At 40.8% G+C, this 22,505-nt stretch overlaps 1 protein-coding gene across 2 annotated transcripts in view; it reads left to right on the forward strand.

The window, feature by feature from the left end:
* Positions 1–7,261: 7,261 nt before the first annotated feature.
* ARPC2 (actin related protein 2/3 complex subunit 2) overlaps positions 7,262–22,505 on the forward strand; it is a 30,545-nt gene continuing 15,301 nt past the window's right edge. Inside the window, exons 1-5 of one of the 2 annotated variants that reach the window (XM_082841377.1) lie at positions 7,262–7,569; positions 8,511–8,592; positions 16,766–16,800; positions 18,445–18,557; positions 22,189–22,234. In XM_082841377.1, the coding sequence (XP_082697503.1) occupies positions 7,509–7,569; positions 8,511–8,592; positions 16,766–16,800; positions 18,445–18,557; positions 22,189–22,234 (337 nt within the window). In that variant the 5' untranslated portion in view covers positions 7,262–7,508. Of the gene's footprint in view, positions 7,570–8,167; positions 8,292–8,510; positions 8,593–16,765; positions 16,801–18,444; positions 18,558–22,188; positions 22,235–22,505 lie in introns of those variants that run through there. The other variant, XM_082841378.1, reaches the window with a different exon arrangement.

A 22,505-nucleotide genomic window follows, 5' to 3' on the forward strand; every position in this document is an offset into this window, starting at 1 on the left:
TGCTTTTTTAAAAACATTGTTTTGGCTATTTAGAGGCCCTTGCAGTTCCCTATAAATTTGAAGATCAGCTTCTCCGTTTATGCAAAAAGGCTACTGGAATTTTGTTAGGGATTGCATTGAATCTGTAGGTTGCTTTCGAGAATATTGCCAGCTTAACAATATTAGGTGTTTCAATTCATGAACATGGGATGTCTTTCCACTGATTCAGGTCTTAATTTCTTTTAGCAATGTTTTGTAGTTTTTAGTGTACAAGTCTTTCACCTCCTTGGCTATTCTTATTCCCAGGTAATTTATTCTTTTAGATGCTATTGGAAATAAAGTTTTCTTAATTTCCTTTTCAGATTGTTTATTGCTGATGTATAGAAATGCAACTGATTTCTGTGTGTTGATATTGTTCCCTAAAATTTTGCTGAATTCACTTATTAGCTCTAGCTGGGGTGTGTGTGTGTGTGTGTGTGTGTGTGTGTGTGTGTGTGTGTGCGCGCGCGCGTGTGTGTGTGTATTCTATGGGATCTTCTTTATATAGAATCATGTCATCCACAAATAGACATAGTTTAGGGAATTCCCTGGTGGTCCAGTGGCTGGGACTTTGCACTTCCACTGCAGGGAGCACAGGTTTAATCCCTGGTCTGGGAACTAAGATCCCACATGCCGCACAGTGTAGCCAAAAACAAAACAAAACCGAAGCACAAATAGAGATAGTTTAATTCTTGTGTTCCAGTGTGGATGTCTTTTCTTTATTTTTATTGCCTAATTGCGCTTCTAGGACTTCTGGTACAATGCTAAATAGCAATGGTGAAAGCAGATATCTTTGTCTTGTTCCTGATCTGAGGGGGAAAGCTTTTAGTCTTTCATAACTGTGTATGATGTTAGTTGTGGGTTTTTTCATAAATGTACATTATTGTGTTAAGGAAATTCCCTTTTGTTCCTAGCTTTCTGGGTATTTTTATCATTAAAAGGTGCTGTATTTTGTCAAATGCCTTTCCTGCATCTATTGAGATGTTCTTTATTCTTTTCCTTCATTCTCTTAATGTTCTGTATCGCATTGATTGATTGTCTTATGTTGAACCACCCTGCATTCTTGGAATAAATTCCACTTGGTTGTGGTATACAATCCTTTTAACGTGCTCTTGGGTTTGGCTTGCTAGCATTTTGCTGAAGATTTTTGTATCTATACTCATAAAAGATACTGGTCTGTAATTTGCTTTTCTTGTGGTATCTTTGTCTAGCTTTGCTATCAAGGTAATGCTGGCCTCATAGAATGTGTTAGGAAGTTTTCCTTCCTCTTCTGTTTCTTGGAAGAGTTTGGATAGAGTCAGTATTAATTATTCTTTACATGTTTATCAGAATTCACTAGTGAAGCCACCTGGTCCTGGACATTTCTTTCTTGTGAGGTTTTTTTGTTTGTTTGTATTTGCTGTACGCGGGCCTCTCACTGTTGTGGCCTCTCCAGTTGAGGAGCACAGGCTCCGGACACGCAGGCTCAGCGGCCATGGCTCATGAGCCCAGCCACTCCGTGGCATGTGGGATCTTCCCAGACCGGGGCACGAACCCGTGTCCCCTGCATCGGCAGGCGGACTCAACCACTGCACCACCAGGGAAGCCCCTCTTGTGAGGTTTTTGATTATTGATTCAATATCTTTACTTGTTAGAAGTCTGTTGGTATTTGCTATTTCTTCTTGAGTGAGTTTTGGTAATTTGTGCATTTCTAAAAAATTTGTTCATTTCATCTAGATTATCTAATTTGTTGGCATACAATTGTTTATAATATTCTCTTATAATCCTTTTCTGTTAGATCTTCATTTTTATTTCTGATTTTAGTTACTTGCATCTTCTCTTTTCTTCTCTTAGTTGAGCTAAAAGTTTGTCAATTTTGTTGGATCTTTTTTAAAAAGAACTTTCCTTTTGGTTTTATTGGTTGTCTCTATTGTTTTTCTATTCTCCATTTAATTTATATATGCTCTAAACTTTATCATTTCCTTCCTTTGCTAGCTTTGGGTTTAGTTTGCTCTTCTTTTCCTAGTTTCTTAAGGTATAAAGTTAGGGTGTTGATCTGTAAATATCCCTCTGAGCACTGCTTTCACTGCATCCCATAAGTTTTGGTATATTATGTTTTCATTTTCATCCATGTCAAAGTATTTTCTAATTTCCCTAGTAATTTCTTCTTTAATGTACTGGTTGTTAAAGAATGTGTTGCTCAATTTCCATGCATTTGTGAATTTTTCAGTTTTTTTCTGTTACTGATTTCTAGTTTCATTCTCCAGTCATTGAAGAAAATATTTTGTACAATTTTGATCTTTTAAAATTCATTGAGATTTTTTTATGGCCTAACATATGGTCTATCCTGGAGAATGTTCCACGTACACTTGAGGAGAATGTATTTCTGCTGTTGTTGGATGGGATGTTCTGTACATGTATGTTCGGTTTACTTGATTTATAATGTTCTTCAAGTCCTCTATTTCCTTATTGATCTTCTGTCTAGATATTCAAGCCATTATTTAAAGTGAGATATTGAAGGCCAACTCCAACTGTTATTGTAGAATTATCTATTTCTCTCTTTAATTCTGTCAGTATTTGATTCTTATATTTTGGGTGTATATGTTTATAATTACTATATCTTCTCAATAAATTGATCCTTTTATCAATATACAGCATTCTTCTGTCTCTTGTAACAACTTTTAACTTAAAATCTATTTTGTCTGATGCTAGTATAGCCACCCCAGCTCTCTTGTAGCTACTATTTGCATAGAATATATTTTTCCAATCATTTCAACCTATTTGTGTCTTTGCTTCTAAAGTTTCTTGTAAGCAGCATATAGCTGGATCACAGATTTTTGTACATTCTGCTAATCTCCATCTTTTAATAAATTGACCTTATCCGTTTACATTTAAAATGATTACTGATAATAAAGGACTTACTTCTACCATTGTGCTATTTGTTTTCTTTATATCTTAAACTTTTTTCTTTATTTCCTTGAATACACCCTACTTTCGATTGATTTTTCTAGTGTATAGTTTTGATCCCTTCTTCATTTCCTTTTCTATACATTTTTTTAGCTATTATCTTAGTGGTTACCCTGGGGATTACAACTGACATCCTAAATGGACAAAAATCAAGTTTCAATTTATTCCAGCCCCCCAACCCCAAAATGACCTCCATCCTCTGTCTTTACGACTGAAAGCAGCAAATTTCAGGCTGTTTTAGAACAGTCGCTTTCCCTACTTTGGCCATCAGGGTTCAGCAGGATGAAGGTTCAATCAAGAAGCTGTTGTCTTTATTTAAATGAAGTGTCAGGTCCAGTTTTTTATACTTTGATTTTATCATACTTGAAACTAAAATGCAGAACTATCCAGTTCAGTACTGGATACCAGTATTGCATGTCATGTCAACTATCCTGTTGGATACCAATATTGCATGTCAAAACATGACATCTGGAGTCTAAATCCCAGTTCAATGACCAGCCACATATATTACTTTGGATACATTCTTTAGCCTATCAGCATCTCAGTTTCATCATCTATTAATAGTAGCTCCTACTTCTTAGAGCTGTCACAGGAATTCAAAGAGATACATGTAAAGTTCTTAAAACAGCACCTAGCACAGAATAAATCTTCCACCTGAATGTTAGCTATTACCGTGTTTCCAGCTGTCCATCTCTTGGCACTTCCCCTCTCCAGCTCTACCTCTCTTTATCTACCTGGCTAATTCTTATTTTAAAAACAATCAGATGTTTTTTAATATCCATCCACTTAAAGTCTGACAATGCCAAGTGCTAGTAAGGACAAGGAGCAATGAGAATCTTCATACATTGCAAGTGGAAGTATAAATGGGTACAGCTATTTTGGAGAGCAATTTGGCAATATCTGGAAAAGTTAAAGGTGTCCATAATCCACATCTCAACAGTTACAATCCTAGGGCTATACTCTAAAGAAACTTTCACACCTGTACACAGGAAATGTGTGCAAGAATGTTCCAAACAGCACTGCTTGTAAGAGAAAAAATACTGGAAAGAACTTTAGTGTCCTTCAACAGGAGAATGGATAAATACCTTGGTAATCATAACATATAATCGTACATTGGAATGCTATATCACAGTTAAAAGAGGTTCACGTAATGACGGGTAAATCTCAAAAACATATTGCTGACTAAAAGAAACAAGTTTCAAAAGGAGATGTACAGTATGACACTTATCGACAAAAAGCTTAAAATCATGCAAATTTGCTACACATTGTTTATGGATACATGCATATGTAGTAAAAGTGTAAAAACATGTGTGGGAAGGATAAACACCAAATGCAAGGTGATGGTTACCTTTGAAGAGGAGGGGGAGGAAGGAGAAAAAGGAATAGAATTGGGTGGGGTTCACAGGAAGTTTCAACTGTATTTCTTTTTTAAAAACCTCTGAAAAAAAAAGAAAAAAACAAAAGCTGTGAAGCAAGTTTAATCATAAAATGTTAAGATTCAAGGAAGCTGGGTGGTGGGACAAAGATATTTGTTCAATCAGTCAGAAGTTTAAAAAAACAAAAGCAAGATGAAGAAAATAGGAAGATTGGTTGAAAATCTGTATAAAGAGCATTCTAGGTCCCCAAGCAGTCAGGTGATCATCCCATTTCCCCACTGGCCCATCCCATTTCCACCCCTTCCTCCATCTCCACCAACAGAGATTCATTTTCTATACACTCAAACCCAGCGGAAGGCAGTGGGGAGGCACAGAGATTATAATGGCATTAAGTGGAAGTGGGCTGGAACTTTAAAAGCATTCTTAAGACTCTGGGAACACTCATAGCCAAGTTTATAAGCCCAAAGCAACTAGAGGATCCTTCTCTGGAGAAAAGACCAATATTGACATATGAGGGCCCTCTATGAAATCTGGCACATCATCAGTGCACCTTAGAGTGAAGTCCATTAATCTAGTGCTTCTCACTACATAATATGCATTTGAATCACCTAGGGATCTTGCTAAGATGCAGATTCTAAATCTGTAGTTTATGGTGGGACCTGAGATTCTGTGTTTCCAAAAAGCTTCCAGAGGAAGCCAATGCTGCTAGTCCCTTTTAAGTAGTAAGGTGCTTGTCAACACATCTTGTCCACACACTTCAGCCTCCACTCAGCTTTTTGGAGTCTCATCCCTAAATACGAACAGGCTGCTAAAGTAACCAGACTTTTGAGGATGGCCATTAACATAAATGAGAGAGATGAGAAAAGAAAAGAAAGAAACAGAGCAAAGAGCAGTTTAGTTTTTAGAGAAAAACTAAAAACAAACACACTATAGTATCCTCAGAAAGAAGATATTCCTGTCCATAAAACATATAATATCCTCAGAAAGATAGAAGATATTCCTGTCAATAAAACAAGGATAGAATATGGGAAGGGGAGTTGGGGAAAAAAGGTCTTGGGAATTAAAAATAAGAAAACTGAAATTTAAAATGGTTGAAGATAATGACACGGAAATATTGCAGAAAAATAGAACAAAAACAAACAAACAACGGGTACAGAGTTTCAGTTTTGCAAGATGAAAAGAGTTTTTGAGATTGGTTGCATTACAATGTCAATAAACTTAACACTACTGAACTGTACACTTAAAAATGGTTAAGATGAGCTTCCCTGGTGGCGCAGTGGTTGAGAGTCTGCCTGCTGATGCAGGGGACACGGGTTCGTGCCCCGGTCCGGGAAGATCCCACATGCCGCGAAACGGCTGGGCCCATGAGCCATGGCCGCTGAGCCTGCGCGTCCGGAGCCTGTGCTCCGCAACGGGAGAGGCCACAACAGCGAGAGGCCCGTGTACCGAAAAAAAAAAAAAAAAAGGTTAAGATGAGAAATTTTATGTTATGTACATTTACCACAATTAAAAATAAAACAAACAAACCCAAAGAAACAAAAAATAGAAGAAAAAAATGAAAGGATCAATCCGGAAATCTAACTTCTAAATAACAGGCATTCCAGAAAGAGAACAAAAAAAAGTGGAGGAGAAGAAATTATCAAGTAAATAATCAAAGAAAATTTCCTCCAAAACTGAAGTACATGAGTTTCCACTCTGAATGAGTGCTCAGTACAAAACAATTAAGAGTCACAGCAAAGCACATCATTATAAAATTTCCAACCAACAGCCTAAAGAGAAAATCCTAATGCTTCCAGAGATGGAGATGGAGAAGATGTAACATACGAAGGATCAGGAATATGAACAGGAATCAGACTTTTTACAACAGCAACCCTGGAAGGTAAAAGAAAATGAATAATACCCTCAAAATTATGATGGAAAATTATTTTCAAACTTGAATTCAATAACCAGCCCAACTATAAATTCAATTACAAATCAAGTATCAGAATAAAATTAAGACATTTTAAAATATGCAAAGATCCCAACAACATATCCCCTATCTCTCTTCCTTACAAGGTTACTAAAGGAGGTGCTTTAGCAAAACAAAGAAGTAAATTAAGAAAGAAGAAGGCATGGGATCCATGAAATGGGCAAAACCAGCCCATGACAGCAACGAAGGAAAATCCCAGAATGACAACTGTATAGCAAGTCTAGAGATCAGTCAGCCCAGATTGAAACAAGAGGAAGGAGGCTCTGGGACAAAGACTCTAGAGAAAAAAATGGAATTTATGCATTTGAGTATATGGAAAATATTGCTAGAGTTTTGGACAGAGTCTTGGAGCACTTGCAGGGGTGGGGGCAGCCAACTGTAGATAATATAGAAAATTGACAAGTGAGGGGAAAAAGGCAATAATTAACTCTAAGAAAAAGGGAGGGCTGCATAAGCTAGAAGGCATGGTTGTACTACCTTTATTGGCTCATTAGTAAACAGTATTCGCAAACATAATTTAAATGCTGATTATTGGTTTAACTAAAAATAGTTATATAAATGTGGAGGTGGAGAACAGAAGTGATAGACTCATTCATGTTCTTATCCATCACGGCAGGAAGTCAACAAATAACCCTTAAAATTAACAAATCAAGAATTAGTAGTATACACATTTATTTAGATATATGGATCTAATCTGGATGAGTATCTAAAGGAGTTGAGGCTATTGCCTCTAAAGAGTAGGCCAGAGAACTGCTTTTTTCATTACAAGCCTTCTAGTATATGTATATATATATTTTAAACTATGTATGCGTATTATTTTAGTTCAATAAACAACGTCAAAATATTAGCATATTATTTGGGGGTATCCGCAATGTCTCGAAGTTTATCCATGGCCGGTAAATAAATCCGTTTTGAAGGGCTCTCTGGGCCTCGATGACAAGAGCTAGTTTTTTGCTCATTTTCTGCATTCCCCATCCCCCGCTTTCCTGGGAGCACTTAGCATAAAATAAATCAATACATGTAAAAATAACTCGTTTGTCAGTTCCTCCCTGGAGAAGGAAAAATACAAAACAAGGCACACAGGCAGAAGGTACAGACGCAGCACGAAAATGAGTTCATTTCCCACATGAAGTTGAGTGAAAAAAGTATGTCTCTGGCAGAGGTACTGGAAGGTAAGGGTTTCAGAGGCAGAGAAAATCATGTTCGGGGCACCTTGGAGGCAGCTCCCGGCAGAGAAATGGAGGCATGACAGGAAACCAGGTAGGCTTATTCACTTCGGTGACTTCTCATTCCTTTCCTTCCTTGCCCTTTTAATACTCTGTAGTTACATAAATTGAGTTTGTAGTCCGTTTCCTTTACCAGACTATGAGCTCCACGAGGGGGGGACCTCATCTGTTTCACGCGCCACTGTATCCCCAGCGCAGAGCAGGAGCCCATTAAACATCTGTGGAAGAAATGAATGCACGATGGTGCCGCCGGACAGCCATTAGTGTGGCATGAGGAAGGGTCACACCGACAGCAAACAAGCTGAGAGCAAAGAAGCCGGCTGGGAGATGACAAGGGCGAGCTTCTTGTAGGGTCTCTGAAAGTACAAGACGGGAAGAGTGGAAGTAAACCTTTGGGGAGTGCGGGAGGGAGACGGCGGACAGTGAGGCAGGCCTCGGGGAAGGACAGCAGGGTAGGAAACACACTAACCACAGCCAGTTGGAGCGTCTATGGGAAAGTGGAGTTGGAACAAGCGGCACCGCACATGCGCATGCGCGGCCTCCGCCCCCGCCCGGCGCGCCTGCGTGCGCGTGCACGAGGGGTCGGAGCGGAAATGGCCCCGCGGGGCCGCGCGTCCGGGCAGCGAGCGGAAGTGGGTGTGAGAGCGGAAGTGGCCGGCTAGAGCCGGGGGCTGGGCGGGGACCGGGCTCGTCAGTGAGGCGGCAGCGGCGGCGGCGGCGGCGGCTTGGCAGGCGGGTTCAGGCTTCGGGGGCCAGGTCGGTCGGGTGGGTGGGTAGGTGTCTCCACAGTGAGTGCGTGCGCGGGCCAGCGCGCGCGCGTTCCCTTACCCCCACCCCGATCCCTTTCCCCTTCTCCCCTAACCTCCTACCCCACCCAGCTCCCCTCCTCAGGGGGCAGCAGGGCCGCTCCCTCCGTCCTTTCCTCCTTTACCCACCCTCACCCGCCCTTGTTTCTCCTTCCCCTGCCCGGGGCAGCCGCCGCCATGATCCTGCTGGAGGTGAACAACCGCATCATCGAGGAGACGCTCGCACTCAAGTTCGAGAACGCGGCCGCCGGGTGAGCGCGCGCTGGGGGCCGGGGGCTGGTGGGTGGCGGGGGAGGCAGAGTTGACCCCTGCTAATCGTTCAGCCCCCCAGACATGGAGGAGGGAGGTGGGAGACCTGGCAGGGTGTGGGGACTGCCCAGGCGGTGTAGACGTGGGCGGTGATTGGGCGCGGTGGGGTGAGGGGCAGAGATGCGTGGGGAGAGGCTCAGAGGAGGGATGCGGAAGCAGTGAGTGGACAGGAGAGCGCGTGCCAAAGTGCAGGAGACCTGTGGGACGTGAGGGTAGCTTGGGCCAGAACTCTCGCTGGAGGATCCCATTGCCCGCTGGAGCGAGCAGGGGACCACTTCCCTCTGTATTCCCCGTCATTGTTCAGAACCCGGAGAGAGCCCATTTGGGATTGGGTTGGAAGGAGTTTTCAGGAATTCCCAGGACTGGAGGAGGAAAGAAGATGCAGGCCCAGATCACCACCAGTCTTCTCGCTCCCCACCCCCCACCTCGTCTAAGGGAGCGGGAGGGAAGACTGAAGGCAGGCCCAGCCTTGCAGCCGGAAAACCCGATGATCTCTCTAGTTTACCTTCCCTGAACCCAGCTGTGAGAGACACTGGCCATTTTGTTACATTTCTCAAGCAAAGTTAGTCGTCCCCCACATCCACAGCCCTTCCTTATCGCTCTTCTGAGGTTCTAATAATCCTTTCCTCACCCGCTGTCCTCTATCTGGTTGTTTATCTTTTAAATTCTTATACCATACCCCTGGTCTGTGATTTCTTCTGCAGTAATTCTGGCCTAGATACACAGTTAAAAGCCTCTAGAGTCTGTTAAGTTCTTAGATGAAACCTGTTTTTAGCCATTGGCTTTTTTAAAAGTGGGCTTTAGGACATGTTTCAAAGGCACCCTTCTCTTTCAAACACAAGAATCAGTAGAAGACAACCTCTTCCCCCAAAGCTGCTTTGCTTTTGTAATATATTTAAACCAAGGAGTTGGTTATAGCTTCTAATTTCTGGTGGCTTGTGGCCAGTCCCTTTGCCTCATTTCCCCATCTGTGAGGATGGGGCTTCACATCTTGCTTACACAGTTGAGGAAATAAGTGCAAACCGTTTCTGGTGAACTGGGAACTAATGAAAAGAGCAAGTGCTTGGAGAGCCACAGATGGAAGAGGATTGGTGGAGGGGAAATTCTAAGTGGACATAATGAACTTGTGGCTTGGAGGCATTAAAAAAAATACTTATAACCCACTGCTTAAATTGAATATATTGTCTATCTCTTCTATAAGGCCACAGATTTTATCTGTAAAGCAAAGCACAACGTTTCTTGAAGTAACACATACAGTGAGCAGTAGCTACTGTTTCCTGCCAGGGACTGCAGTTGCTTATATTTTAGGCTAACTTGCTTCGTGTCTCCAGCCTCACTTACCAGTTGCTTTGCATTTTAAATGTTCAAACGAATCGGCTTAGTGGCTTATTTTGGGTGATTGCTCTGTCCTTTTTTGAGCAGTGTAGCACATAGGAGGAAGTTAAATTAACTTCTGCATTTTCACAGCTGATCTCAAGTGAATTCTCAAGTTTAGACTAGCAAAAAATGAGACCTGGGTGGTTATAAGCTGATCTACAAGATAAATGCCTGTGCATTTCAAGTAGAAGCATGCCTTGTGGTGTAGGAGTACCTTCACAACTACTTGTTTGTTAATAACTTGTGATTCTGAAATGTAGCCCATAACTCAGAGCTTCAGCTCTTCTGCTTTTAGAACATTACTCTTAAAAAGAGCTACTAACCATTTCAGTGGGAGTAAAGTAGGCACTCAAGTCTGGAAGGCATAAGTTAGAACTTCTGGGACTTTTTTTTACAAAGTATATGTTGTAGCGATGTTGAGTATTGGGGCAGGGCAGCAAGCTTTGTCTTTTCTTCTGGCTCTTCTTCCCTTTGAGGTGTGTCTTTAAGTAAGTGGGCTCAAAACGTATTCTGCTGTAAAGCACTTTGAAAACCTTTGAAAAGAGACTATGATATTCAGCCTAGGAGGTAGGGCTTTCCTGGGATTGCAGATGTAACACCTAGCAGAAGCCTGTTTCTAGACGAGTGTGAATTTCCAGGCATACCAGTAAGGTGAGGCAGCAGTAGAGTAGTTAAGAATTTATCAAGGTGCATGCCTAGCCAGAGCTTCCAGAGAAGGGTGACTAGTGTGATAATCATAAACGTTGGTAGGCTTCTCCCAGTGCTCAGCACCAGGCAGGAACAGGAAAGGGGGACCTTTCTGAGAGCATTGGCAAAGTTACAGAGGACCAAAGGGGTGACACGTGTTGGGGTGGAGATCAGAGAAAGAGTAAAGAAAGGCAATAGTGCTGAGGAGAAACCCTGGGGATTTGAAAGGCTTGGCCCTTGTGGGAACATGCTGGGAGAGGTCAGCTCCACCCTGCTTTACACTTCTCAACAAACCAGTTGGGGAAATTAGGTTCTGAGCAGCCTTCCCCAGAGTGAATCTTCCATCTCCACGATGTCCAATAATGATAGCCAGTAACAACATGTGGCTAGTTTAAGTTTAAATAAAAATTAATTAAAGTGAATTAAAATTAAGTTTCTCAGTCACACTAGCCACAGTTCTAGGGCTGAGTTGCCACATGTGGCTAGGAGCAGCGGTATTTGGGTAGCAGAGATGTAGAACATTTCCATTATTGCAGAAAGCCTGCATTTGGAAATGTAGCACTGTTCCAGCTACTAAGAACATAAGCATGAGATAGATAGTCTTAAAAATAGTTCTGTCGTATATACTTTAGAATACTGTTAGAGTAATTTTCCTTTTGAAATTGATCTTATTTTAAACGCCTCTCAGAGCATGGTAATGGATTTATGACGGGTCCTTCTCTATGGGCCTCTCATAATGTACCCATGCGAGAGTAAACTGCAGCCTCGAACCATTGCCCAGCCTCCTTACCTGTGGACTGTGAGCACTGAAGGGTGTTGTACAGTATGAAACAGAAGAGAGTGATGCCTCTCATATCATCCTGCTGGGTCTTCTTGCCTGTGACTTCCTACTGAAAGTCTAAATTTCCTTCGAATAAAGCAATTCTGTCATCTAAATTGTTTAAGAATACATTTGGGGACTTCCCTGGTGGCACAGTGGTTAAGAATCCACCTGCCAATGCAGGGAACGTGAGTTCGAGCCCTGGTCCAGGAAGATCCCACATGCCGCGGAGCAACTAAGCCCGTGTGCCACAACTACTGAGCCTGCGTGCCACAACTACTGAAGCCCGCGTGCCTAGAGCCTGTGCTCCACAGCAAGCGAAGCCACCACAGTGAGAAGCCCGCGCACCGCAACAAAGAGTAGACCCCGCTCGCTGCAATTAGAGAAAGCCCACGTGCAGCAGCGAAGACCCAACACAGCCAAAAATAAATAAACTAAAAAAAAAAAAAAAAAAAGAATACATTTGGTCACGACACCCTTTTAATTTGGAGGCAGTTCCAACAAAGCCTAAGATTCATTCCAAACGATTTACCGTTATTTTTTTTTCCTACTGCCCTATTGGGAAGGTGGCTTATTGGAATGATTTCTGTATCCTCACAGAATGATAGTTATTGGTAAATTGTCTTCCCAACAGCCTCCAAGCTAAGAGACTGTGACTGATTAAGAAGCTATTTTGAACACTGCAGATAACCTCATGTGCAGGTCTTGTCAACAGCATTTTGTTTTTGTTTTTTTTAATCATTTAGGAAGTATTACCCAGGCCCCCAATTAAAGCAGAAGTAATCTGGCAAATTAATTTAATTCTTTTGTTAGTATGTACACACCAAGAACCTTTACAGCCTCAGAAATTAGGCTTGTCGGCTTAGCTAGAGTCCAAAATTGAGGAAATGCTGTCAGATGCAAATTGCTGTTGATTTTAAGTGCATGCTGGCTCCTTGCCACAGCTGTGCATATTGTGGGGAGCTGTGGTTCTATAAGGGGGAGTGAAGCTCAGTAAGCAGGCTGTGCCAGTTGGGGTGGGTGAGGACTGTGGGAGGAGAAATTTGAGAAAGGAATAAATTAAATCTTGCTGATACCTTGTTCTCATTCCCAGATATGCTGCATATGTCCTCAGAGAGACATACTAGTTTGAAGTGATTTGGAATTAGGACATTGTTTAAGCATTTAGAAGAAATTGGATGTAGTGGCTGACTTGCTGAGACAATCTAGTTGGTCTTTTTACAGGTCACTGTAGTTAAACACTGCTGCGCACCCTCTGGCTGCCTTGGGACCACTTTGGGCATAAAACCCCAGAGCTGCACTCCCTACGTGTGTACCAAACCTGAGACTCCTTAGGGGCAGGGCCTGTGGTTTCATCATCTTTGTTTTCCCAGCATTCTCACTGTGTGTATAGTCAGCTTAATAAGTGTTTTCTTGAAGCAATGGATGAAGCCAGATAGAATGGTTCTTAGTTTCTTTAGCAGTTTATCACTTTTCTGACATTGTGTGAATGAGCTTTTAGACCCTCTTTGTTCTTATTTTGAGACGTGGCTTAACAGAGAGTAGGACCACCCACTTCTTACCTAACATGATCCATTTTTCTAGGCTTTGCTCAAAAAGGAGGATGGGAGCCTCAGAGAGGACTTAAAGGAGAGTAATCAAAAACTTTATGGTGAGATGATGAGCAGAATTCAATAATTCCTCTAATTCAGCTTATGGAAGGGATAACTAGAAGAGGGACACAAATGCACAACGGGGAACTGGATGCATTCGGGAGTAAAAACTCCAAAACCCTTAGTGAGGAAAGAGGATTGGACAATAACAGTTGCCAGGAGTTCTTTATTGACTGATTAGTGACATTCTAGAAGCTTCCTTAGAAAAAGGATAAAAGGAAATTTTTTTCTAAAGGATTTTAAGAATGGCTCTTGAAACCCATCTGAATGAATTGAATATGTTTTAGTGTCTTGTACTGTCCAGTCAGTAGCCCTGAGGGCTTATCCAGGGGGCTTTATTCTAGGATTCCAGACATTACAACAGTCTGACAGTAATATGGTTCTGTTTCTCCTTGTTGTGCTGACCAATTCCTGATACTGGGAGTTAACCACACTCCCAAAACCTCTCTCAACCATGACTCCAAAGTCTGATCTCTGATTCTACCTAGAAGAAAAACTAATTCATTGATCACCTTCTATGAACCAGGCACTTTACTATAAGCTTTAACGTGGTTTTGTTCCATTTCAGAGTGTGCCTGGGTGACAGCAGTTCCAATAATACAGTTGACAAAACTGGGGCTCTTGGGAGTTGGAGAGGGGGTAGACGTATATATTAAGCATTGTACAGGCACCCTTCCCCGGTGATTCCTGGTATGTCACACACAGAACATGACCATACCTGTGGCACATCTGGGTAAATGGTCTAGCCTAGAGGTCCTGCCTCTGGGCTGCCCTAAGGGCTGTGGGGATCATTATCTCAGCATATCTATAACTTAGTCACAAGACCCTGATTGGGAAACTTTGCTGTCCACATAGCATCTCGGTTAGTCTTCACAACAACCTTGTGTGGTAGATGCTTTTAATCTCCGTTTTCTAGAAAAGGAATTTTAGGCTCGCAGACGTTTGAGTAACATTGCCTGTGGTTACATAGCCAGTAAGGGACAGAACTTGAGGTGAAGAGTCAACTCTGAAAGACATGCTTTTTCTGTGATTAAACTCACCGGCAGCATCTGAAACTTTAGCAGACAGTGGAACAGAAAATAACGATTTACCCTTTTGGCCTATTAAATGGTACACTTTCTCCCAGACCAATCTTATTCCCTTCTAGCTCCATGATTTTAAACCACAAAAGTAAATAAGAAACACCTGGTCTTGGAATTGAGTCATGGCCCTGTCCTGGTGTATTTCCCGCTCTGTGCAGTCTCCATGTTGGGGCACGGAGTTCTCAGACCTCTGACTCCCAGCTGATGCCTCAGGAGGACTCCTTTGACCCAGTGCTCTCCTCAGCAGCCTGCCTCTCTCCTCTACAACCTTTATGCAGCCATAAATAGTAAGCTAAAATATTAATGGCAGTGATTTGACAAATATTCCCAAGTCAAACAGCAAACCACGTAGTATAGATCTTAGAGAGTTCTCCCAGTGGGGAGCTGTGCTCAGGGAACTTTACGGGCTAGAGAAATGCAGAATTTCTGAGTCAAAATGTTGGAACTCTAAGGTTTTTTATCTATACTTGATTTTTCTCGGTCTGTTGATGAAGTGAGAAAGTGAGGAACTCAGTCCTTCCTTGGCTGAATTAAAGCCTAAAGGTTAAAAAAAAACAAACAAAAAAACAAAACCAGCCGCCTACTAAGTGATACAATGTGGCCTTTTATAAGCCTCCACCCTGCCTCTTTGGCACAGCCAGCCTTCCTCTGGAAAATGTGCTTCAGTGCTTCCTCCCGTTGTGCAGCCTCTTAATATTTCACTCAAGCGGGCCGTAGATTAACGTGTCTACTTCTTCCTTGGCTCCTGTTTTCTAGAAGAGAAAAATGGTGGTTGGCCAGTCATTGCCTTAGTCTCCAGGCTACAATTTCAAATGAAAGATCAGAAACAACTTAAATTTTTATACAGTTCTTTTCATCATATTCCGAACTCACTGGTTGTCCATAAACCCACTTGATGCTTCGATTCTCAGACACCCAAAATACTTTATCTAAGTCACATATGGATGGATGGCTTTGAAGAAGCAGAGTGGAACTTTGTATGTTATTTGTATAGGCTGATTTTACGACAGGGCTAACATATGCTTAGGAGAGGCCAGTTTCCTTGAAAGGCATTGTTTAGCTCTACTGCAGCTTTTTAACAGTCATAAACCACGTTATCTATTCCATTATTTCCCAGCAACTCTGGAGGGTAACTCAGTCTTTGTTCCTTTTACAGGTGAGGGAGCGGAGATAGTAAAAGAGATACGCACTTGATCATGAGGTCTTGAGCAAGCTAGGCAAGAGTAAATATGAAAATGTGTATATCTTGTCTGCTGGCCCATAAAACAAAGTGGAATCATTTGAGTTTTAGGGTGTTAGCTGATAAAACTGTAGAGTCTTCATTCGATTCCTGCCATTGGGCTTTGAGGAGAAGTGAGGAAAGCATGTAAAGTAGCTTTTCACTGGAGGTTAATTGACTGGTTATTGTTTATAGCTAGGATATATGTCATGCTTTCTAGGTAATAACTCAGCAGCATTTATCAAATAGAAGTCCATGTTCCAGGCTCATCTGGGAATCGCCCAGAAGGTGTTAGACTGTCTTTGCCTTCCAGGATAAGTTCTTCTGTGTCTGTTCTCTTGTTTTATCTTTAGCAGTTGTGAGAGGTAGGTAGGATCATTTGTGTTCTCCCATTTCATAGATGAATAGGCAAGAAAAAGAAGGTGTGTAGTGTTAATTTGTCTGAAAACATGGTCCTGGAGAAAAGGCTAAAGTTGGAAAACAGGTGTCTTAACTGTTCTCAGTGATTTCGCAGTGTTATTTTGTGCTATACTTTATGGACGTACACACTGGAATTTAAAAACAAAACCAAAAAAAATAGGGTGGAACCAAAGAGGGCTTCACTAAGGAGAGTGGTGAGTACTTCGCTCATGTAAGGGAGAGGGAAAGATGTGTAGGAAGACAGATTGTCTTTGAAATGGAATAGAACTGTATCGTTTATAGCCTGAAATCATCCGTTCACTTTAAGTAAATTTAAACCATTCTATGCTCTGTTTAGAAGTTTTCCTGCTGAGTGTGCTACCTCCACTGAGTATGTCCCGTGGGGGAGGGATTGACCAAAAGAGGGCATTTTGTGGGTCACATATTCAAACGTCTATCATGGTCTTAAGGAGTTGAGAATTGAAGGTGAGCACAACCACAGCAGAGATTCCAGCTGCAAAACAAAAGCTTTATCTGTCCTGCTTCCTTTTTTCAGTCCTCCACCCTAAATAACTACAGAGGTTTAGATGCATAAGAAAATGAATTGTGTACCTGGATCAATGGTAAGTATAAGATTTTTACAGGATGGTCCGATCTTAAATAAAGCTCAGGAGCCTTTTGCAAGTCCCCTTGAAGGCAAACAGCAATATAGTTATATTGTTTTTTGGCTGCACCATGCGGCACGCAGAATCTTAGTTCCCTGACCAGGGATCGAACTCATGCCCCCTGCATTGGAAGTGTGGCGTCTTAACCACTGGACCACCAGGGAAGTCCCAGCAATATAGTTATCTTAACTAAAGGACTTGTTTTGTTTTGCAGAAACAAACCAGAAGCTGTAGAAGTAACATTTGCAGGTAAGTGCCTTTATCTCACCTACTAAGAAGAAGGCACAATATAAAAAATAGAAAATAAAATTCTTCCTAAAATAAGCTTTTTAGGGCTACTATCTTGATTGTCTTTGTGTGTGTGTGGGGGGGGTCTTTATTTTAGATGATTATTCCATGGATTTAGTGAGCTATATAAAGTTGCCTGCTCATATCTTAGAAGTTTGGGTTTAATTTTGTGGTACAAACTAAGGTTTTTTAAATTTGGAAATATTTTGTTATTATCTTTAACCATCATCTTAGTTTGCCTAGCACTAGAGGAGTGGGGAATCACAAAAGTGCTAGAGACCTGTTCCACAAGTCAGAGAGAGATGTTACTGCTTTCTTTTCCTAGAAAGAATTAGGTATTGATACTACTCACTTGCTGTGTGAACTTTGAGGAGTTGGATAGTTGTGCTCTGTAGAAATGAGGGTACTTGGCTAGATGATCTTGGAACACTTTTTGCAGCTCTGAAGTGCTGTGACTTGGAGGCCAGGCACCATCCCCTTCCCCTCATACTAACTAGCAATGCCAGATCTCCCTAAAGTAATTACACTCAGCACCTGGTTTCAGGAACTACAAGAGAGGGGAGGCCTGTGGAGTACAGAAACTTAAGGGATAACCAAATGCAGTGTGTGGGCTTGTTTGGATCCTAATTCAAATAAGACAAAAAAAAATTTTTTTTTGAAGCTGAAGTCTTCTTTATTGACAGAATCAACAGAACATGCGTGGCAAAGGTGGCCACAACGTCCCAACACAGCACATTCTGAAATTCAAATTAGACTTATTTAAATGTGGCTCCATTTGATTCCTTCAACTTGGTACTATGATGATTATCTGTGCACAGGGATTCTATATTGAAAAAACCTCACTAACATCACCACTGTCACTCAGTTTTTGGAGACTAACAGCTTGGTCCAAATTTTAAAAAAGGTAATAGGCTAAAAGACAAAAAAAAAAGTCAGCTAAGCTATCAGGCCTAATCAAGAATGGCTTAATATTATTCATTCTCTTCTTTGAACGTTTTACATAAGTAAGACAACAATATTTTTTTTAAATTCTTGAGACAATATTTCAGTGCTTGACTGGATATTTGATATTAATAAATTTTTTTTTAATTTAGGCATGACAGTGGAATTGGGGTTATTTTCTTTTCTTTTCAACTGTCTTCTTTACCTTTTAGAGGTGTATTCTGAAATATTTATGGATGAAGTGACGTGTGCAATTTGCTTCAGAATAAATCATTGGCAAGGGGTGTGTCTGAGTGAAACAAGATTGGCCATATGTTGATAATTGTTGAAGCCATGATGAGAATAGGGGTTTGTTATAAATTATATTTTATACGTGTTTAAAATACATCACAATAAAGATTTTTTTTCAAATTCTTTCAGCACCAAGCTGTGATTAAAGTAAAAATAGCTTTGTAATTTTAGAAAAGAGCAAAGAGATAGGTACTCTCTAATTCTATCTCAGTGTTTCTGCTGACTTTCCACATGGATTTAAAATAAATGCAGTTTCACTTATATGCCTACTTGTAAGGGAGACTTCCTTGTGGCCTGCAACATGTAGGCAAGTACTTTGAGATATTATTCCCTGTTCCCAACTTAAGCAACCTTATTTGCTTTTCCTTGCAGATTTTGATGGAGTCCTCTATCATATTTCAAATCCTAATGGAGACAAAACAAAAGTAATGGTCAGTATTTCTTTGAAATTCTACAAGGAACTTCAGGCACATGGTGCTGATGAGGTAAGTTCCACATCACTTTTCCTTGGGACTCTTTTTTCCTTCTCACCTTTTCTTGGTAGCTTGCCACTCCTAGAAGATCCACGGCACTGAGTCATCCCTACTGGCACGGGCCACTCTGGTTGGCTTGCTCACCTAACCAGGGGCTCTTGACTCTGTTTCCCATAGTCGTAAAGAAGGGTGTTTCCCAGAAAGAGTTTTGGTTCTTTGCTTGCCTGTTTTTTTACTCTGAAGAAATAAAGATGTTCTCTAACCAATGAAATCAAAAAGAGCTTTAGTTCTCAAAAAATGGAGCAAAGAATACTTTTCCTTGACCAATACAAAAATAACTATCACAAGACTGAGATGGGTTCTGTTCTATTTCTGTTACATTGTGAAGTAGGTATATAACCTCTGACCTGTTTCAAGTTTACAATCTTAATTTCTTATTTTGGAAATTTAGGCACAAATCTGCCCTTTCAATTTTTAAATTTAATGCTCTTTAGAGCTGGCCTCTTTAAGTATCTGCTCTTCTTTATGACTAACTTAGGGGAAATAAGAAAGGGTGTCCATGCGTTTTGAAACTCTGATGGCCATGCTTTATTCACTGACTTCTTTCATTGGGTTTGGTTCCTGTTGAACTATGTTTGCTCTGGGGAGAGCCATTTATGGAAGAAAGAAAATGCTATTACACCAGTGTGTGCACGTTGTGGTTGGGTCTCAAAGCAGGAAGTATGACTCAGTTCCTGAATCAGTTTTCAAATATCTTTTAGTTTTAACAAAGTAGGTTCTCCTTAATCTGGTGAATGAAGATACAGTCTGGTGAATGAAATCAGATATATTTTCTTTCTGATTAAGAGTAGTAGCTTTTGACTTCTTTAAAATTTATGTAATGAAAAAGGCTGTTTGCAAAAGAGTATAATCAAAATCTTAACAATAAAAATTAAAATTGATGTTAACCATGAAGAATACCAAGAGCCATACACCGTCACTTCCCTTCCTTCTTCATATGTGATTGGTTTGCCCTGTAAGTTCAAGGGTAGAGCTAAAACCTTTTCTGATTTGCCTCATAAATTCAAGGGAAGAAGGATGGTGTAGAGAATTTGTATTCAGGGTTATTTTACCCGAAAAGGAAGAGCTTCAGGAGAAAGACCTAGTCTTTTAAAGCATTTGAAAGATTATTAATTATATAAGTGATAGTGGCTGACTCTTTACCAGATGAAGAGCAAGGGGAAACAAATGGCATTAAGCTGGCCGGGCATTAGATGAAGTAGAAGACAACTACCTGGAAAGAACTGTTGAACATTTGAACAAACAACTAAAAAATTGTGTGATCATTCTCCCTAGATAGTCCTCTCTCTTTAAAGATATAGGTGCAATAAGAACAATCCATGGGAGGGAGAGAAAGTGTTAAGCTAGATTTCTTAAATCTCCTTTCCAGTCTGTGCTTTCCTTATGGTAGAACTCCAGAACACATTGCTATTCTCGTAGGTACCACAAGGGTCAAAGAAACAGCCCCACCCACTCAAGTGGGTGGAGTACGTAACATTCGCAGTGTTGGGGCAGAGTGCACAGTAAATGGCTCCCTGGGTTGGTTAAACAGTGACCAGCCTGGGATAACCACAGGAAGCTTGTTACTTTGTCACAGGCCCTTTTTCAAAGCAGAAAGCCTCAGCTGCTGGGGTGGGAAGGTCTGAACTTCTGGTGGCCTGTTAAAGAGGGGGCACAAATTGAAAAGTGAATCATGGTTAAAAGTGCAAGTGAAGTCAGCAGGGAAGCGCTGGCTGGTTTTGCCAAGAGGAGGGCGCAGAGGAGTTGAATGTGGTGTAATTTTGGCTCTAAAAACCTCTTAGATCTCAGAGTATTAATTTGGTAACTTGGAATTAAAGTAAATCTTAGGTGCTGTGGTTTCTCCCACATCTGATTTTCCCTTCCTCCAAGTACACACAGTACAGAATTGTAGCTAGTTAAAATTGTTAATGAGATATGTGTGTTACTTTATTTTTCCCCCAGACAGTTAAGGAGAAGTGGTATATGGGACACCTGAAGGTCAACAGACTCTATGACCTTGAACTTCTCCCTTTAGTTCCTCTTCTGTAAAAGAGATACCTTACAGTGGCTGTATGGTCACCAAATAGGAACTACATGTGACATTACTTATCTTTTACCTTTATACAAAAAGTGTGGTCACGGATTCATGCGGTGAGGTCCACCCTATTATCCAAGTTTTGCACGTTGAGAATTGCTTCCAGCTATAGGATAATGATTGATATGTGGAATACTAAAGAATATTGAAGAATGGGGGGAAAGAACCTACCATGTGATAATTTTTTTAAATGGGACGTGAAATAAATGGTTTGCTCCTGGTTTGTTTGTTGTGTTTGTTTTAAATAACCTAGAGAGTACATTGAAAATAAGATTAGAAGAAAAGCATCGACATTTGCTCAGATCTATTATGAGTCCCCGGATGTCAGAGATGGGCAGTGAGACCACAGGAGTGAACGAGACAGAGGCCCTGCTCACATGGACCTCCACTCTAGTGCTGCCTGTGTTCGCAGTGCTTTTCGCTGGCTAGTGGGATCCTTTAAAACACACATGCCACTCTTACAATTAAAACAAGTTTGTACTCTTGTTCATTTTTAACTTGGTAACTTGTCTTGGATTCAGTACCTCTTTTTTTGATATCCCAGAAAATGCAAGAGAATCATTAGTGTGTTTGTGGTGGCATAGAGTTAGAAATTGGATGCCTAGAGACAAAACCCTACAGCCTGTTATACTACTGAGGGTTAATATATTGGCCTCAGTTCTACCTTCCTATAAAATAGTGATGACACCTTGCCTCCCTAAGTGTAAGGTTTTAAGGAGACATAGTAATAAGCCCTGTCAGTGTTTTGCCTCTTAAACATATAAAGACTACTAAATACTGAGAGGTTATTAAATTCTAGTGACTTTAATATTTATTTTTTTTCTCTCTTCAAATAACTGCCTTTCTTCCGCTTAATATGTCCCATATAACGTTTAAGTCAGAACTGTTCCTTCCCGAATAAAAAGTTTGTTTCTTAAACCATGTCAGCCTAGGAGCAGTTTCTACCAGGGAGAGCAGTCATACCGGCAGAGAAAAAATAAGAAGGTGTAAAAGGGGCTCTTGTTTTATCATTTACTCCAAAAAGCTGGGAAGTAGCCAGCTGTTTGTTGGTTTTGAGAAGAAGACATTTAGAGAGTACAAGCTTCTGTGGACCCACCAGCATAAATAACTGGCTAAGATTCAGTTATCCATTGCTTTTTGTCTTTTAAAAAAAGATGATGGTGAGCTAAATAATTTTAAAGCATACAAGATAAGCTAACTGGAATCAGTTCCCGACAGTTCTGGTTGTATCTCGTCATGTAACGGGTGTGACTGAGTCCTAAAAGAGTAAAGGGTGAACCTTGATTGAAACACAGATCCTAGACCAACCTTTTGGAGTTAATTGCAGTTCTGTGAGTGATTTGCTTGGTAACTCAGATAAATCTGCTTCCCCCTCTATCCAGTTTCTCATTCGCCATTTGAAACTTAGGAAGAACGCTGGCTTAGGAAAAGCTTAGCCAGCACAGTGCTTTGAAAATAATGAAATTATCATGGACTTTGAATTAACCTGTTTGTTTTTGTGTTTTCTAGTTATTAAAGAGAGTGTACGGGAGTTTTTTGGTAAATCCAGAATCAGGTATGTAGTAATGTGAGCAGCTGTGGGATGACATAGAAAGAGACCTGTCCTTTTTTGTGCTGTGCTTTTTTAGCCAAAGGATTTCGTTTAAATGTTAATTCATCTTACAAATATTTTTGCATGAGTTCAGTTCCCACTTCAACTCTTTCCGTAAAAATAGCTTTTAAGGGGTTTGCATTGTCCGGTAATGGTTCACATTATTGTTATAGTCACACAGAGAATTGATGTATGCCATTTTTAACATTTACTGGCTAAGGCCTAATGACTCTCC

Source organism: Leucopleurus acutus, assembly GCF_964270905.1.
Source record: "Leucopleurus acutus genome assembly, chromosome: 6".
Classification (NCBI taxonomy): domain Eukaryota; kingdom Metazoa; phylum Chordata; class Mammalia; order Artiodactyla; family Delphinidae; genus Leucopleurus; species Leucopleurus acutus.